The sequence below is a fragment of the Moschus berezovskii genome, chromosome X (genome assembly GCF_049115385.1).
Source record: "Moschus berezovskii isolate FMDL1 chromosome X, NW_MosBer_1.0, whole genome shotgun sequence".
Lineage (NCBI taxonomy): Eukaryota > Metazoa > Chordata > Mammalia > Artiodactyla > Moschidae > Moschus > Moschus berezovskii.
The window spans coordinates 29,591,719-29,611,664 of NC_142488.1; the positions used below are offsets into that span (position 1 = coordinate 29,591,719).

The 19,946-nt window shown below is 38.4% G+C and overlaps 1 protein-coding gene across 6 annotated transcripts in view; it reads right to left on the bottom strand.

The window, feature by feature from the left end:
- Positions 1-19,946, bottom strand: part of DMD (dystrophin) — a 2,246,075-nt gene that overhangs the window by 644,715 nt on the left and 1,581,414 nt on the right. For all 6 annotated transcript variants that reach the window (XM_055393453.2, XM_055393450.2, XM_055393451.2 and 3 more), the window contains one exon: positions 3,391-3,508. In XM_055393453.2, coding sequence (XP_055249428.2) covers positions 3,391-3,508 — 118 coding nt within the window. The remainder of the gene's footprint in view (positions 1-3,390; positions 3,509-19,946) is intronic.

Consider the following 19,946-nt stretch of genomic DNA (forward strand, 5'->3'; position numbering starts at 1 on the left):
TGGTTATAGAAATGACATCCTATACATTACACATAATTACAGAAATTAAGTGCATTCTTCCTATCCAAACTAGCTGTGAAAGAGACTGACTAGTTTCTTACCAAATTAATTGCTCTTTTTCCTGGACTCAATGTTGGACAATATTTTCCAGTTTCCGTTGCAGTTAGATGTGACCATGTGACAAGTTCCAGCCAACAGATTATGAATAAAGTAATGTGTATGACTTCCAGACATGGCTCATAGTAAATTCCAAAGGTCAATACTGGTTCCTCACCTGCCCAATTAAATGCATAACACTTTGATGTTCTATGTTGGAAGGGGCTTGGGTCCCTGAATAACTTCATCATGGGCTGCTTACTGTGGAATACACCAGAATAAAAAGTCAACTTCTACTGTTATAAGCTACTAAGATTTACTTTACTTGCTGTAGTGGCTGCTGCTGCTGGTTAGTCCCTAAGTCATGTACAACTCTTTGCAACCCCATGGATGGTAGCCCACCAGGCTCCTCTGTCCACAGCATTTCCCAGGCAAGAATACTGGAGTGGGTTGTCATTTCCTTCTCCAGGTGATCTTGTTGACCCAGGGATAGAACCCCCATCACTTGCTTGGCAGGTGGATTTTTTACTGCTGAGCCACCTGGGGAGCCCGTTGTAGTGGCTGCTGCTGCTGCTGCTAAGTCGCTTCAGTCGTGTCAGACTCTGTGCGACCCCATAGACGGCAGCCCACCAGGCTCCCCCGTCCCTGGGATACTCCAGGCAAGAATACTGGAGTGGGTTGCCATTTCCTTCTCCAATGCATGAGAGTGAAAAGAGAAAGTGAAGTCGCTCAGTCGTGCCTGACTCTTAGCGACCCCATGGACTGCAGCCTACCAGGCTCCTCTGTCCATGGGATTTTCCAGGCAAGAGTACTGGAGTGGGTTGCCATTGCCTTCTCCAGTTGTAGTGGCTCAGTTTAGTTCAGTTCAGTTCAGTCGCTCAGTCGTGTCCGACTCTCCGCGACCCCATGAATCACAGCACGCCAGGCCTCCCTGTCCATCACCAACTCCTGGAGTACACTCAAACTCATGTCCACAGAGTCGGTGATGCCATCCAGCCATCTCATTCTCCGTCGTCCCCTTCTCCTCCCGCCCCCAACCTTTCCCAGCATCAGAGTCTTTTCCAGTGAGTCAACTCGTCGCATGAGGTGGCCAAAGTATTGCAGCTTCAGCTTTAGCATCAGTCCCTCCAATGAACATCCAGGATTGATCTCCTCTAGGATGGACTGGTTGGATCTCCTTGCAGTATAAGGGACTCTCAAGAGTCTTCTCCAGCACCACAGTTCAAAAGCATCGATTCTTCGGCGATCAGCTTTCTTCACAGTCCAACTCTCACATCCATACATGACTACGGGAAAAACCATTGCCTTGACTAGACGGACCTTTGTTGGCAAAGTAATGTCTCTGCTTTTTAAAATACTATCAAGGTTGGTCATAACTTTCCTTCCAAGGAGCAAGCGTCTTTTAATTTCATGGCTGCAATCAGCATCTGCAGTGATTTTGGAGCCGAAAAAAATAAAGTCTGACACTGTTTCCACTGTTTTTCCATCTGGCACCTAATAATGCATCGGCATATATCCAAACACATTGTTTGATCAACAATAAAGAGTTAAAATTTCAAAATCAAGAAGAGTCTATTTTAATTAATATTCACTACAACTCAAAGAGGAAATGTCTTCAGCAAGTGAATCTAAACATCCATAATTGCAGATTGAAATAGTCTTTAGTCCTACTCCTAGTGATTAAGGTCATTAACAAAAACAACAAAACAAGATGAGAATTGGTAAACATTTTAAAAGGAGCGCACTTCTAAGCCAGAAAGAGACATCTGCAAATTCCAAGATCTGCTCTTTACTTGTTTTGTTAGCGTGAACAATTTGATTAATCATTCTCTGAAACTGTTTCCTCATCTATAAAATGGGGATTATGAAATTTAGCCAACAGGATTTGTAAAGATTTAATACATACACATACACACCTCACATACTGCCTGATACCTGGGAGGGATTCAACAAAATAATAGTTATTAACACTATTTACCTAATAAATGCAAGCATGAGTATTTCTGAATATTAAATGTTTCTTTCAAAATATTAACCAGAATTTTTAATTCTCATTACATTTTCCCTTCCCCCAACATACTGGCAGCCAGACACTCTGCTTTCTACTTCCTTAGGGAAGTGTTGACACAACAGAATGTATATTATGAAGACATAGACTCTTAGTTTTTAAGTTTCAAAAGCCTAGGCCTGGTGTAAGGCAAAAGCTTTGGGAGGAAACAAAGAATGATTAAAGAAAGGTTTTCCCCTCCTCCTGCACTAGAAAACACTCCTCCGGATGTGGGGAGGGACCTAAGGGGACATTGCAGGGGAAGTAAGAAAATTTAGTATCAGTATGCATCCCTGGAGGGAAGGGAGGGGGAAGGAAGGGTGGAAACCCAGGGAGATTCAAGAGACTTTGCCAGCTGAGGTGACCTCAGCCTTATTTCTAAGAAGAGCCTTTGAGAAAAATATGATGGAGAGCAGTTTCCTTTACTCGCTCTCCTCTCTAGCCTGTTTTCTGACCCCATGCATAATCACTCTGAAGCATCCTGTGCAAAGAGAGTATGTGCAATGTCTAGTCAGGTAGACCTTCAAGAACCTCTCAAAGTTCCCACTACCTCCCCTTCAGTGTGGCAGGAGGAATGGTACAGAGATCTCTGCTTACACAATGAGGGCAACCAAGCAGCAGGGCTTCCCTGGTGGCTCAGATGGTAAAGCGTCTGCCTGCAATATGGGAGACCTGGAGTTTGATCCCTGGGTTGGGAAGATACCCTGGAGAAGGAAATGGCAACCCACTCCAGTATTCTTGCCTGGAAAATCCCATGGATAGAGGACCCTGGTAGGCTACAGTTCATGGGGTACCAAAGAGTTGGACACAACTGAGCGACTTCACTTTCAAGCAGCAGAGAGACATCCAGATCTGAAAGCGCCACTGCAGACAGGAAAGAAAACAAGGGTCCTGGAAGAAACTGCCTGCTTGACCCACCAACCAAGGATATGAGGGAGAGACTGGCATCTCCATGGATGCCAGCCGAGATACATGACAACTGAGGAGGACGGGATGTTCTGCCACACCCATGCTCGCCACTCCATGCTTTGCACTGACATAAATCTGGATTGATGAATTTTATCTTTTATCTATTTCCTGGAATTACATTCAGTTATTGAAAGATAGCATTATGGACTGAAAAACCTTAGTTACAATAGTCTCAATATTTTTATAAACGTAATAGAGGTGTATGAGCTTAAGTCATCATAGAAGCTTTTCGTACATCTTTCCCTAAGTTTCACATGCCTGTTAAAAGAAAGACTTACTTCGATCAGTAATAATGGTCCTGGCCTCTTGATTGCTGGTCTTGTTTTTCAAATTCTGGGCAGCAGTAATGAGTTCTTCCAACTGGGGGCGCTTCTGCTCCAAGTCCTGCAGTGTTGCCTGAAGGAACAAATGGAACAATACTGAGTTCCCCCAGCACTGCGCATTCCTTTTATGGGTAATTTTCAAAAACCAACCAAGGCACTTTTAGAAATAAAACAAGATGTTATTAGCTATAAATCTCTAATGTGTTAGGCTTTACAGAGAGCAGTTTAACAAGAAATGTGTTTCATTTTTTGATACCAAAAATATTTCAAGTGGAAATCTTGATTATGGGTTTGCTTCACTAGTTAAGAGCTTAGATGGAGTCATTTCAGTGTTCCTGGGTTTATGTGCACCAATATATGAGTGTCACGAGTAACCAATGTAATTCTGAATTATGAAAATGTATTTAAGACACTGATGGCTATTTATACTTGTAATCTCATGCTGTGCAGTGTCAAAATTGAGGTGTATATTTTAGAAACAGAAAAGACAGAGAAGTGATTTAAGAGAGAGAACTTATTTAACTTCTTTGTGCTTAAAATTTCTCACCTATAAAATGAGAAGATGATGTAGATGAGCTAAATTAATCTTTTCCCAAAATTGACTCTAGTAAGATTCAACTGATTCCTTTGCTTCACTTTAGAGTGAATGGGCTCTGAGGAGGGCTGCGAATCAACATTTTTTAACAAATTTTCTAATGCTCATGATCAGGCAAGCTTAGAAAGCATCAGACTAGAAGTTAGTATTTGTATTTTGTATTAAAACTGACTTTAATACTGCTTTTACAAAAGTACCAAAGAGAATGAAACCAACAATATATATATATGGGCTTCTCTTGTGACCCAGCTGGTAAAGAATCCGCCTGCAATGCGGGAGACCTGGGTTCGATCCCTGGTTTGGGAAGATTCCCTGGAGAAAGGAAAGGACACCCACTCCAGTATTCTGGCCTGGAGAATTCCATGGACTGTATAGTTCATGGGGTCTCAGAGAGTCAGAAACGACTGAGCGACTTTCACTTTCATATATGTGTATGAAAGATAACATTCCAACTGAGTTCCTCCATATATATCAGTATATATATATGTGTGTGTGTGTATGTGTGTGTGTGTGTGTGTGTGTATCAGTTCCTCCATATATATCAGTTCCTTGTATATATCAGAACTTAGTATGGAGGAATATATATATATCTTTCATATATATATATGTTGGGTTGCACCCCACACACCCACAAAGCCTGCACTTGCTCAACTTCATGACTGAAAAAAGAGCCCAGAGTCAGTGACAGAGACATCAGTGGTCTAATGGATGGGGGAGCTTACACGTCTGAAGCAAGGTCCTGGGGTGACACCCCACCATGTGTAGCAGAGGGTGGGTAGCAAGTGGGGGTAATCTTCATTGGGGGAGGGGAGGAGGGATGGCTAGCTACAGGAGAAATAATATCAGATGGGCTCATTAGTTACCAGGGAAACCAGTAGAGTGCACGCCCCTCATTGCATCTTTGATAAGCACAATCACTAGTCAGGGCCTGCGCCAGGTACTGTACATGGGAAAGTCAGTCATGTGCAGAGGGTAGAAGTGATGCAGGCACTAGTCAATCAGGGACATACAGAGAGCAAGAGAACAGCCATCTTGAGTAGCCTGACCATACAATATATACTTTATAGGTAGCAATGTTCTCCTTCCCTCAAGTGTCCATTTATTGCCTCTGTCATCTATTCTCTCTACACGAAAGGCCAAAACCCCAGTGACATTTTCAAAGAAGTCTGGGAAAAGTAAGGTATCTCCTTTGTCCTTGTACTAAAACCGAATACATTTTATTGGTTTGCATTACTTTCAAACTGCTATGTGACAGATGTTTTACACACATTTCCTCATTTTTATTCTCCTAATAACCACACTGAAAAACTAAGCCAGAAGTCTTCATGGTTTTAAATCTTATGTACTTTCTACTACCACATGAGGCCAATGAAAGTCAAGAGGTGAAATGTGGTAGATGGTAAAGTTCATGGAAATTAGTTATCTACTATGCCCTTTGACTGGTGCTGATTTTCTAAAGACTTTTGTATTTAGAAAGGCCAGGTTTTGATCATTCTGTAGTGTTTCCCTTCTGAAGAGATAGGAAGTAGGCCTATGATTTGAGCTCAGTTGCTTTTAGTGCTATTAAAATAATGGGAAGAACTTACCCAAATATTGCCCATCTATTTTGAGCATTTTCCCCTCTCTGTATTGAAAAATTGAAGGGGTTAACTTTTAACAAATTTTCCACATTTGTAAGCTGCGATTGCTCAGAAGAAAAATCCAATTTTCAGGTTTCTAACTTTTATGGTTTCTTTACACAAAAGTGTGTTTGAAATATGGAACAAATTGCCGAAGACAGCTATTGAAGTAAGTGGCATAAGTCAGTTGGAGAGTCCTGAACAAATTCTAAAGTAGGAACCATACAGTCACAGACAGATTTTACGAAAGATATTTTCCAGGATTAGAATGTTACACTCTGGTCATCTGTGACACAGAAAGCCGAAAAGTTACTTTGGAATTCCTAACTCTTAAATGTATAATACATTCAATAATAGATTTTTGAAAATTAGACTTACCCAGAAACCATAAATTCAGATCTTCCCCTCAAAATGCACAGAGCTAGCAAAGTACATACATTCATTTATTTACTGACTCATTCTGTCATTTTATAAATATCAAGTGCTAGGCACTGTTTCGAGAAGGCAATGGCAAGCCACTCCAGTACTCTTGCCTAGAAAATCCCATGGATGGAGGAGCCTGGTAGGCTGCAGTCCGTGGGGTCGCTAAGGGTCGGACACGACTAAGCGACTTCACTTTCACTTTTCACTTTCCACTTTCATACATTGGAGAAGGAAATGGCAACCCACTCCAGTGTTCTTGCCTGGAGAATCCCAGGGACAGGGGAGTCTGGTGGGCTTCCGTCTATGGGGTCACACAGAGTCGGACACGACTGAAGTGACTTAGCAGCAGCAGCAGCAGGCACTGTTTCAGGTCTTATGGACATAGTAGTAAACAAATTCATTAGGCATGATTTATGCAATTTAAGTAAAAATTTGTGCTTTTTGACCCTTGGAAATTTTTATATAGCGAAGATGATCTTTATTGTCATTTTTCTTTGATTTCATATTAACCCATCCTCAACCAACCAGGCCATTCTTTGCATCTAATTCTGGATACATAACCCCAAGGATGGCTATGATTTTCCCCTTCTTTTAGGATTACAAAGTTCGTTTAAGAAGTCAGTTGTAGAAGTAACTTGATCAACTCTAATCTGAACCTTACCAGGCTCTAAATTAAACCTGACCACAATGAACAGCTTTTACTGATGAAATTAGCAAGCATGTCAATTTAGACTTAAAACAAGCCATTTTCCTCTCTAATGAACAAAATAGGTCTCAGGGTATTGTGAAACCTGTTCTCTAGTTGGGTGATTCTCTAATTCTGCTGACAGGCACAAACTTTGTAAGCACCTGAGAAGATTATTAATGACATTCTCTGAAGCAGCCTCCTTAAAAATCCAAGGAGATTCACGACTGCAATAAAACTATGCCTTTCTAAAACATTTCAAAACAAAATTATAGCTCTATCCCACTTTCTGGTCAACATGGACAAACGTCCATTTCAAAAAAGAAACTGTACAATAATAATAATGTGTGAATATATTTTATATATATGGGATTTATGAGATGCTAATAGGAAAGAATGGAGGCAGGAGGAGAAGGGGACAACAGAGGATGAGATAGTTGGATAGCATCACTGACATGATGGACATGAGTTTGAGTAGGCTCCGGGAGTTGGTGATGGACAGGGAAGCCTGGTGTGCTGCAGTCCATGGGGTCGCAAAGAGTCGGACATGACTGAGTGACTGAACTGAACTGAATATACTAATTAAACAGTGGTTTCACAGTAGAGCAGAAAAGGGATTTTCTTCAATTTTCTTTCCAAAACTAAAGGGAGGGATTTGAATATGACATTCATTTAACATTGTTTTTTGTTAAGATAGTATACAACAGTGACTGAAAGATCTTCATGCTAAAAAACAGGACACATGCATGCAGTGGGAGGAACAACTATTTCTTCTTTTCATTTCGTTTTCTTTTGAGTGTACTCTATTTGTTATCACAATTTCTTTGACTTGACAACTTAGTTTCATAATCCTATAAATTCTCAAATACAATGACCTTCATCTGAGCTACCCACAGATGAGAGAACACTTTGGATGTAATCATTACTCATACTACCCACTTCCCAAATATCCTCTACAAAATTCCATTTTCTGCCCCCAATCTGGTAGCAGATGGTACTCTCTTTCTCCTCTAATCTTTATCCTCATTTGACCTCCAGTTGCATTCCATTGTTCAAATTATTTATTCTGGGTTTGCTGCTGCTGTGTCATTTCAGTCGTGTCCGACTCTGTGTGACCCCATAGACAGAAGCCCACCAGGGTCCCCCGTCCCTGGGATTCTCCAGGCAAGAACACTGGAGTGGGTTGCCATTTCCTTCTCCAATGTGTGAAAGTGAAAAGTGAAAGTGAAGTCGCTCAGTCGTGTCCGACCCTTAGCGACTCCATGGTCTGCAGCCTACCAGGCTCCTCCATCCATGGGATTTTCTAGGCAAGAGTACTGGAGTGGCTTGCCATTGCCTTCTCCGATTCTGGGTTTAGTGGTCTATATTTGCCATACTAAACTAGTAGAATGCTAATTATGCTTATTTTTCTTATATGAGCACAGATACTCATAACTTAAGTGAATAAAACTAAAACTATTACATGCTTATCAGTACCTAAGCATGATAATTGAGCACATCTACATGGATCTATCATTCTGGAAGAAACAAGCACAAAGGAAGAAAGGGATCAATGCTATTTCTAAGGAGTCATAAGCCAGCTACTGGGCTTTGCTAAAAACAGCTTACCCCTTGGAGATGAGAATTCATCATGGATTCCACTAGCTGAGCAAAGGTGGAGAAAAAAAAAGATCTTCAAATACAAAGTGAATCAGAAGTCGTTAATCCTACTAAGTCTCCCCAGGGTTGACAGAAGTGGTTATAAATAGCAATCCTATGAAAAAGCAGCTAAACAATGGAGCCATGCATACCAAAAGTAGGTCATTTTAGACTCTTAGAAAGAATTACACTTTGTAATGGCATTTGTTAAAATGAAATTCTACCTAAATAATACTCCAATAGAAAACTCTATATGTGTAGTTGAATATTTAGTATTTATATGTCTAAGCAAAGACCTTAACCAGAACTTGTTATATTTTTAGTATTTTTCTACAAAAATCAACATCTTCACATAGTTAAACTTAGAACAAAGGCCTATGGTGATTTTCAGTTGTTGCCATTTTCAGGAAATAAGCATGAATCCAACTTACATATTAGGTAAAAATGGAGACCTTAGACTCTTATTTACAACTTGAAAAAATTAACATTAAAGATTGACAAGGTGAGAGAGTTTATAGAATTACTTTATGTCTGGAAGAAAATCAGCATTTAAGTCAGGTGGGTCCTAAATTGTAGTCTTTACCTGTGAGGATGCTAATCATCTGTCTAGCTTTCAACTGCCTCACTGAGCACCTTAATTCTGGCTTCTATTCTTGCATTCGGCTACCTCTGCAAATAGATGGGCCAAATTCAAAGTTGTCTTTATTGTCCTCCAATTCCTCACTTCTCATGTGCATTGTAAACTGACTTGGATATTTTCCTGCTGGGCAGAACTTCCCTACTTCTCTGAATGTTCTACCAGCATCTCAGTTGGTAACTTCTTCATAAGCACCTTCTAACTGTGGTTAGCCTTTTGTCCTTCATTCACTCAAGAAATACCTTTTAAAAAGCATTTTTCTTTTATATAGGCTTCCTGTGTGTGGCTCAGCTGGTAAAGAATCTGCCAGAAATGGGGGAGATCTGGGTTTGATCCCTGGGTTAGTAAGATCCCCTGGAGAAGGGAAAGGCTACCCACTCCAGTACTCTGGCCTGGAGAATTCCATGGACTGTATAGTCCATGGGGTCACAAAGAGTCAGACATGACTGAGTGACTTTCACTTTCACTTCACTTTACTTTTATATAATCTGAAACTTATGGAAAACTCATAAGAATGGTCAAAGAATTCATATGTACTCTTTACCCAGATTCACTGTTAATATTTTGCCACATTTTATCATTTATCATTTTAACATTACATATATATATATAGTATCTGTGTATGTAATATTATATTTGTTTTCAGAACCATTTGAGAATAATCTGTAGATAGCATGTCTTTTTGATACTTCAGTGTTTGTTTTTAAGAAAAACAAGTGCATTCTCTGATATAATCTCAGCTTAATTTCTAATTCAGGAAATTTAATGTGTCTTTAGTACTATAATCTAATCTACATTCTTTACTCATAATATAAAGATTATTTCTTTAATTGCCTTTCATTTACTGGTCTAGCCTCATGTATCTCTTTAGTCACCTTTAATCTGAAATGATTCATTACCTTTCTTTGAATTTCTTATCACTGATTGTTTCGAAGAACATGGGCCAGGCATTTTGTAGAATGTACCCCAATTTGGGTTTCAGTGAATATTTTTAAGTATTTATGTTATGCAAGTCATTGAACTAGTCATAAGGATATAGCAGTGAAGGAGGAAAAATTATTATTCTCAAGTGAAAAATGAACTAGTAATGAGGACAGGCAGTAAACAAGCAATTATAATAAACTGAGGGAGTATTATGATAGGAAAGGCACAAGGAGTTATCAAAGCATACAGCAGAGATATCTAGGGTATCAAAAATTTAGGGTATCAAAGGGAGTGTTCTAAAAGAGGTAGAGCTCATTTGGTCCTTGGGGCTTATTTGTCTAAATTATACAATTTTTTGGTGTATAAATTTTAAGCTCTATTTTTCATATTTTTTTCAACTTTATTTGGGTAGATTTGACAAATAGAAAATGTATATAGAAGTATAAAATTTGTTTTGATATATGTATACATTGTGAAATGATCACCATGATCAAACTAGTTAACATATCCGCCATCTCACATAGTTACCTTTTGTGTGCATGTGTGTGATGAAAACACCTAAGATCTACTCTCTTAGCAAATTTCAAGTATACATTATTAGTATTTCTATGCTTTACTTCATATCTCTAAAACGTACTCATCTTATAACTGGAAGTTTGTAGCATATGACCAACATCATCCCACTTCCCTTACCCTCAGCCCATGACAACCATCATTCTACTGTTTCTCAGAGTTCCACTGCTTTTAGATTTCACATATAAGTAAGACTTCATAGTATTTGCTGTGTTATGCCTGAGTTATTTCACTTAGTGTAATGTCTTCTAAGTTCATCTATGTTATCAAAAATGGCAGGATTTCCCCCTTCTTAAGTATTAGTAATATCCAATGTAAATATACTTATACCACTATTTCTTTATCCACTCATCCACTGATGGACATTTAAAGTGTTTCCATATCTTGGTCATTGTGAATAATGCTGGAGAACAAGGGAGTACAGATATCTCTTTGGGATCCTGACTCCATTTCCTTTAGATATAAACCCAGAAGTGAGATTGCTGGATTGTACGGTATTTCTGCTTTTAATCTTTTGAGAAACCTCCTTACCAACAGTGTATGGAGGTTCCCTTTTCTCCATGGCCTCGTGGACAGTTGTAATCTCTTGTGTTTTTGATAATAGCCATTCTAACAGGTGTGAGGTAATTTTCACTGTGATTTTGATTTATATTTCCCTGATGATAAGTGATGTTGAGTACTTCTCATAGGGCTGTTGGTCATTTGGATGTCTTCTTTGGAAAAATGTTTATTCAGGTCCTCTGCCCCATTTTAAATCTGATAATTATTACTACTATTATTTTTCTACTGAGTTGTATGAGTTCCTTATACATTTTGGATCTTAACCCCTTATCAAATACATCGTTTGCAAATACTCTCTCTCATTCCAAAAGCTGCCTTCTCATTCTGTTGATTTTTTTTTCCCTTTGCTGTGCACAATCATTTGTGTTTGATGCAATCCTACTAGTCTATTTAGACTTTTATTGTCTGTGATTTTGACATCATATCCAAAAAATAGTTGCCCAGGCTAATGTCAAGAAGCTTTCTTCTGGTTTTCTTCTAGTAATTTTATGCTTTCAGGTCTTTAAGGGCCATTGCTGCTAATACCCACTGTGGTGGCCAGAAGAATGTGCAAGCCTTTTATGACTGGGACCTAAATGACCGAGGACTTCAGCTACGGCATTTAGAAATCCATCACTATGCTGGAGAGAAGAAGCCAAGCCTCCCATGGACTGCTCCCCACCAAGGACTGAATGTGATGGAGATACTAAAGCAGAGCCTTTCTTAGGAGGCCTGGGGCTCCTCTGGCTGACTCGAGCTCAATGTCTCCCTGACAGCTTTGCTGACCCTTCCGCAGACTGCACACTGGGGTACTTCTACCCAGTTTTCTCTCTCTTTTTTCCCTCATTTTGGGTTAGACTTGCATTTTGGTCTAATGATTATCCCACCTTCTCAGGCTTCCTGTCTATTTCATCTCACAAAGCTGTTTTCTCTAATAAAATAATTTGCTGTTTAATCCTGGCTTAGGACATTTAAATGCAAACCCCAACTACACTCACTTTTGCCCTTCTAGTCCCTAAACCTCTCATCAGCTCTTCAGACCCAGATAATATACCACCTGGATGTATAGTTCATAATTTCTGAACATTATTAATGTAATTCATAAGATTCAATTTAAGTGAATTAGTATGGCATTTTAAAAAAATGCTGCTACTTATTTTTTTAAAGAGTATGACCCTTATTTTCACTGAGCCTAAAACTGAACCAAAGGAAAGATGATTATTTATATGCATAACATGGTGATGGTTCCATTCTACACTTGTAGTTCATCAACACTGGATAGCAAAGTAAGTCACCAGGAATCCTGAAAGACATAAAAGGAACTTTGGGGCAAGTTTTTGGACTACTAAAACCAAAAAACATCCAGTTTTTCTGAGTCAGAATTGCCCTGGGTAGTCAGGGACCTCGAGGAGGGCCAGGTTCATGGACATGAAACTAATGCATGTTTTCATCTTAAATTTTTTCTTATTATATTTTAACAAGGGGCTCTGTATTTTCATTTTTCACTGGGGCTCACAAATTATGTAGCCAACCTTGATGGCAACCATGAAGTAAACAGAGAATAAAAGTTGAGTACTATATCTTGTCTGAAACACTAGCTAATTAGTGATGGTGAAGAGCACATTCAAATGCAAATTATGTCTATCAAACGCCTCTTGCTTAGTTCCTGAGAACTTGTTCTAAATTTCTGTAAGGAGGAATCATGAAGCTAAAAGATACATATTTGGGCAAAAAATATCTCTTTTGGTCAGGAAAAGCAGAACAGGATGGTTGTAAGTTGCCTGAGATGGGACCCTTTCAGTACCAGTGGTATTGGAGAAGCAAAGTCATTGTGATGATAGAAGTGAACAGGGGGACCTATCAGGAAAGAGGTGAACTGTCTGAGAAAAGAATTTGGGATCAAAAGGGGAACCTGTGGTTCTGGCAACAATAATGGCTGCTGAGAGCTCAAATTTCATTTCCAGTTTTAGCTAAGAATCAGTTTTACTTAAAACTAGGGTGGCCTTGGGAAATACATGGGAAATAGCTAATACTTTCACAAACAGTTACTAACCTGCAACTAAATAACAAGCACTCAGCTAATACACAGAGAAAAATCAAACTTGGCCTCTTTTCTCAAGGAACTCATAATCTAGCAAAAACTAAAGGCTCATAAAGAACCAATACTGTGAGAAATAATAACAACAACAACACCTTCCATTCGACACTTACTATGCACCAGAAGAATCTACCATAGATTAGTGGTTATGGGATTGGATTCTGGAGTAAGGTTGCCTGAGTTTGAATCTTGGGGGCCATTTACTTGGTTTCTTATTTTCAGCAAGTTACTTTACTTTCTTCTTCATTTGTACCTCCAAAATGAAAATAATAAGAGTATCTATCTCTTAAGTTTGTTAAGAGAATTAACTGGTTAATATTTATAAAATGCTTGAAACATTTCCTGTTGTGTGAGAACAAAATTCTAAATAAAAAATTTCTTAATTTAATCTTTATAATACTCTAAGTGGTAGGTACTATTATTATCCCTAGTTTACAGATAAGTAAAATGAAAGTAATAAAAGAAGTTTGTCCAGAATCACAGGTTAGTAAGTGGTAGAACTTCAAATACAGGCAATTTGGCCCCAGGGTCTACTTAAAAGCTATGATTTTAGGATACAGTTACAAGTACCTATGCCATAGTATAATGTAGTATAGCTATCATATAGTCTGATCTAATTATTATACAGGTGCGATTTAATGGGACAGGAACATGAAATGGGATCACACGAGGTAAAATTAACTATCCAACTTATTAAGTACTGAATCAGTCAGGGTTCCTGCAATAAACAAATGGCTCAAACATACTACTACATATAAAATGGATAACTATTAATAGTAAGGACCTACTCATGTACACACTGCTATATTTATAACCACAATGACTTATCACATAGCACAAGGAACTCTGCTCAATGTTACGTGGCAGCCTGGATGGGAGAGGAATTTGATGGAGAATGGATACATGTATATGTATGGCTGAGTCCCTTCACTGTCCACCTGAAACAATCACAACATTGTTAATCAGCTATATACCAATAAAAAATAAAAAGTAAAAAAAAATAAATGTATTAAAATGGAAAAAAATAAAAGGACCTACTGTATAGCACAGGGAACTCTACTCAATACTCTGAAATGGCCTACGTGGAAAAAGAATCTAAAAAAGAGTGTATTTAAAAAATATATAACTGATCTACTTTGCTATACATCTGAATTTAGCATAACATTGTATTCGGTTGGCCAAAAAGTTCATTCAGAAGTTTCCATGTGATCTTATGGAAAAATCTGAATTAAGTTTAACTATATCAAAAAACAACAACAAAAAACCCACAGAAACCTGAGATAGGAAGCCTTTCCTGCCTTGAACAGAATCTGAGAAGTAGGTGCGGGGAGAGGACCTTGGCAGGATCTGTGGCTGTCAGCAAGGGAGCCTAGTCACCTCTGGACTCACTCTCTTGTCGTCCTCTGCTTCACCAGTGCCTCCCATTAGAAGACACAACGAGTGGGTTAGCAGGTCCATTGCTGTTGCCCATGCTATTTGGCCTCCCAGGGTAGGATAGGAAGTTAGAATGTGGATCTGAGAAACTGTCAAGCCAAAGCACCAAAGTGGTCGGTAAAGATAAAAACAACCACCAAAAGGAATCAGTGAAGGGAGGAAACATACATGAGACTTCTCAGGAAAGACTTCATGGAAGAAATGGTTCACACTGCCCTTGAACCTTGGGAGATTTGGCTAAGTCATGGGGTGGGCAGCATTATTAGAGAATGGAAAGCAGGAGTAAAGGCAAGGATATGAAAAACAAAGCCTCAGCTGGGCTGGCTGGATTCGCTGGAAATAATGGGAGATAAGCTTAGATAGGCAGAGATAATGGAGGTAGTTTATGGTGGGCTTTTTAAAAAGTTTGGATTTTATCATGAGAAAATGGGAAACAATAAAGACTAGAAAAATTGAAGCTACGGAGTCAAGATTTTTGTAATCCATTGGACACCTTATTCTTTCTGGCTGAAATACCTTCCTTGGAAGTTCTTAGCTCTCTCTTGGAAATATAGTCAGCAGATAACCATAAATAAAATTGCTGATTAACCAATTGACTGGACACAGAATTGGGAAACAAGAAAGATAAATACCAAATAAATTCCACCCTGGGTGTGAAAATGATTTGAACACTGCATGTATTATAAATATTACTGATCATTTTGCTAACTTTATAAACAAAAAATGTGGTAGATAAGTGCCCCAGCCTCCCAAATGTGGTATAATAAAAATTAATCTAATATTGGTATGTTATTTTTGATTCAAATTCTTTCTTTTTGTTGAAAAGAGATTATGATGATCATTTCCAAGTTATTCTGTCACAGAAAACTTGAAGGGTTGATTTACTTGCCATTTCATAAAATCCTTAACATGCAAAAATGAAAACTCGTTTAGTTGTACAAGCCAGTAAGTAAATAATATGGACTAAATTGGAGATCTTGAAATATAATTTCAAAGTCAAGAAGAAAGAAGAATTTCAGGCTACAATTTGTTGATAATGATTTGCAAATACAGTTCTAAGCTGACAGAAAGGGTGCTGATATTTTTAGCTGTTCAACATTAGATCTATTAGTTATTCTCCATCAGTCACATGTCTTGAAACCCTATTGTTCTGTAAATTTAGCATATTGACAAAGGATAATTGGGGCAGTTTTAAGATCAGTTTTTGTCACATGTATCACATTTGCAGGCTTTTGGTATTTTGACCCAATACAATAAGTAGTTTTTTACCCTTACATATATTTTAGAAGAAAGGAAAAACAAATTATTTCACAATACACATAATTTAGAACTATTCCTGCTCAAGATTTGCATTATTCATTTCTTGTTCTATCTTGAAAAACACCATTTTGGAATCATTTTAACTTCAACTGGTCGAGATAAATTTTCTTTTATCTCATCAGAGTACCATTTTCAGCAGATTGAATCATAAGTGAACCAAATTAATAAAATGGAGGATAAATTACATAACATGAATAGTGAAATGTAACTATTTGAGAGCATTGTTTCTAATATTTTGCCTTGTACAGAACCTTCTGATTTCGCTTCCAAAAGATGTTGTCCAAAGCCTATATAAATTCCTGATAAAGGATGCTAGAAATGACAGATAATTGAGCACTGGTCAATCAAACGGGCAGGAAATATTTGACAGTATTCTATGCACAATACAGCAGAGTAGGGCATGTATCTTGTGGGTGATATAGGATGGCATAAAAGAGCATCCCTACTGATTTCAATGAACTTGAAATGCAGTTAGGGAGACAACCTTCAGGTCTACCCAGGTGTGCTCACATATGCAGTTAGCCAATAACGGAAGATGATACGTAAATGACAAATGCAAGAGTCCACTGACTGCAGACTCTATGCTAACGAGATTCTGAGAATGGGATTTTAATATGAGCATGTTCAGGTAAAGTGTCACAGACGACCAGGAACCTGGACTGTAACTTGGGCGGATGAATGGGATCCATAATGACCTAGTGATGAGAGAGAGGAGATTCCAGGACAAGGACTGAGCTCAAACCAATGTATGGAGGTCTGAATACACTAGGGTGTTTGGGCAGAAGTGAGGAGGGCAGCTTTATAGTGGGCAGAAAATTATGACGACTTTGATCAAGTTGGGAAAAGAGGCTGGGGCTGTGAATACGAGATGAATAAAGACATGACATTGAAGGCAATGGGGACTCTTTAGAGGTCTTAGAACAGAGAAATGCCAAAATAAAAGTGGCATTTTAGAACTATTAACCTTGCACCATTGTATCCAAAGTCCTTCTGAGGAGAAGATTGAAAAACTCGATTGTAGCAATCCAAGAAAAATCTCATCTATCTCCTCTTTGACTAAATTTCCTGTCATGAAAACATGCAAACCATTTCTAATTTAGCCGGAGGCATCCTTTTATTTCAGGGAAAAATAACCCCATTGCATATAAGTAAAATAAATTCAACTCCAGTCTTGTAGAGAAGTATCCCAGAGAATTATTAAATAGATTTTCTATCTTATTTGTAATATATCAAATAGGATGACAGTAGAAAGGGACTGTGGTTTCAGTTTAGAAAGAAGTAAGCATTCAGAATACTTTGTTAAACCCTTAAATTCTTGCTCTAAAGAATAAATGGAGGGGCTTCCCTAGGGGCTCAGTGGTAAAGAATCCTCCTGCCAATGCAGGAGACGTGGGTTCTATCTCTGGTCCATGAAGATCCCACATGATGCAGAGCAACTGAGCCCATGTGCCACAACTACTGAGCCTCCATGCCACAATTAGGGAAGCCCACGCACCGCAACTAGAGAAAGTCTACATGTAGCAACAAAGACCCAGCGCAGCCAAAAATAAATAAATATACTTTTTAAAAGAATCTTTAAGAATAAACAGAGACTTTCAGAATATAAGAACTGGGATTTCTCCAGAAACATAACTTTAAAGATTAGTATCAGTAGTAACAAGAATCACCAATAGAATATTACGGTGCCACATTTTGTGAACCTAACTTTTCAGTGTCCCTTTCAGTCTTATCACTGCATCAGCCATATAAAACTGTCTTAGGGAAATGAGTGGTCAGACAATACTCTCGTTTCTCGGAAAGAGCTTGACTGTTACTTGACAAGTATTGTGCTAATCCCTTAAAAAAATGAGTCAAAGCAAACAAATGATTGTGCTAAAAATTCTTCAGCCGCTCCGTGTCTTCAAAACATTTTAGAGGTGCCGCTTATTTAAGTACTGATACAAGAACCTTGGTTTTTATTGCCAACTGCACCCATCAATAAACCGACACAGAGCAAGAGATGTTGCTATTCATTGATGCTACCTGTATATGGCAAGAAAGTGGAGCAATGAGCAATTATCTAGAGGTGATTAAATTCATGTGCACACTCAACTGGTATAATTCAAGCATCCAAATGTTTTTTCCTATCTTCAAATGGTAGATGTTAAGACTTGAATTATCAAAATAATTGGCACAGCTGTTCAATTCATGTTGCACAGAGAGGGAGAGAATTGGGCTCAGTTTATTTGTCTGTAAAATGAGGGTAATTACATTTATATCAACTGATCTTGGGGAAATTAAAGCAATAAATATAAGAATTCAAATACCTTAGGTACAAATTAGTCAAATATGGCTAGTCCAGGTTTCTTTATAGGAATAGTAATTGGGAAATATTGTAGGATATTTTTAATTCATATGGTTTCAACCATCCAGCTTTACTCTGTTTTGAGTGTTATGACGTGAAGACAATACATGAATAGTGAACAGTAATGTGGTGGTTCTAACGAATGCCATCTTAATGGTTTGGAAACCTCTTTGAGTTTTATAAGCAAGTGGAAAATATGTGTTCATGTGTATTTGTGAGAGAGAGAGAGTGCACTCACAAAGGAGAGGCGAGATTCAAACAGAGAAGCAAGGTATGCACAAATTTATATCATACTTTCACATCAACATGGTTTGATGTGTACGATTGAGACATATATATAAGGAATAAAAGCTTAACAACTGGGTCTCATGCTTCAAAATAGAAACCATATTTGCATATTCTGAGGCCAACATTAATCTATTTCTTCTCAGAAATTATGTGACTGGGGAAGAGAAAAATCTGCCCTTGATTGGGTGCTATGTGTTAAAGCCGTGGCTTAGCTGTAAATCATTTATGCAGATCATTTCTTGGTAGGTGAGTCGAGTCGCTATTATGGAGTGTTAATACACTTGCAGCGAAGTGTTGCTGGGGGTAGGAGGTGTCAGACATTGATCAGGAGCTTAAGAGACCAGCTATTTATTTTTGCTGGTGTAAGAGGAAAATTTCTATAATAAAACAATGATTCTGCTTCTCTGTCAAAAAAAATACCATTTTATGACATAAAAGCTCTCTTCAGTAAACAAAAACCAGACTGATACTGGGGGAATGTAGAAATTACAATAGAATATATTTCCCTGTAGGAGCACAACAGCCTTTAACTCAATTGGAACTTGCCTTGTGATAGCTTTTAAAGGAGGGGACATATTCGATGGGGACAAGCTGTGCTCTCCCTTTCAGCTCCCTAGAGACTGGACTAGTTCTCATCCTATAAAAATGGGGCTACATTAGCACACAGTGTCAGTAAATCACACACTCGCACCGCAGCCTGAAAGGAGCCCAGCTTGGGGCGAATTGCTTTCTGTGGCATAGTTCCAAGCAAACACATGGTTCAGATGAAGCCAATTCCAAGGACTACGGAAACTTTATGTTCTATTTGATCAGAAAACGCACAACTTCTTAACTGGAAGCTACTAGAAATGCTCCAAGGGCAAGTGTAATCAGTTCTTAAATGCTTTTTGCAATGCTGCACACCTAACCAAGCTGTTTACATTACAAGGAAGAGTTAACTTTAATTCTCTGTTTTATTGGGATGGATACTTATTATTAACACTCCTTTCAAAAAAATTTAAGTAATTTAAAATGCAGCGGTATCCCTGGAGCAAGGTTGCAGTAAGAATACTCTAACTATCCACTTTTCTCTGCTTTATTTATATGAGGTGAGTCAAATTGCTCACCCTTTGCTGCCTCACTTTAGTGGCATGAGACCAGGTAGCGACAGAAACTGATAATAAGTAAATCAGTACTATAAGTTGGTTCCAATTTCTAATACTTCAATATCAATTCCCTCTCCCTCCTCTATCTATCTGTTACATTAATTATCAACCTCATTTTTAGGGGAAGTTTTCTCTAAGATAGTGGCCAAAGCAGGTGTTAATGAGGTCAGTACTTCAATTAAAACTTCACAAAGCTAGGTAGGCTAAAGGCAAAAGCTAATTCCAAGCTTTTGGTTCACAAAAATGAT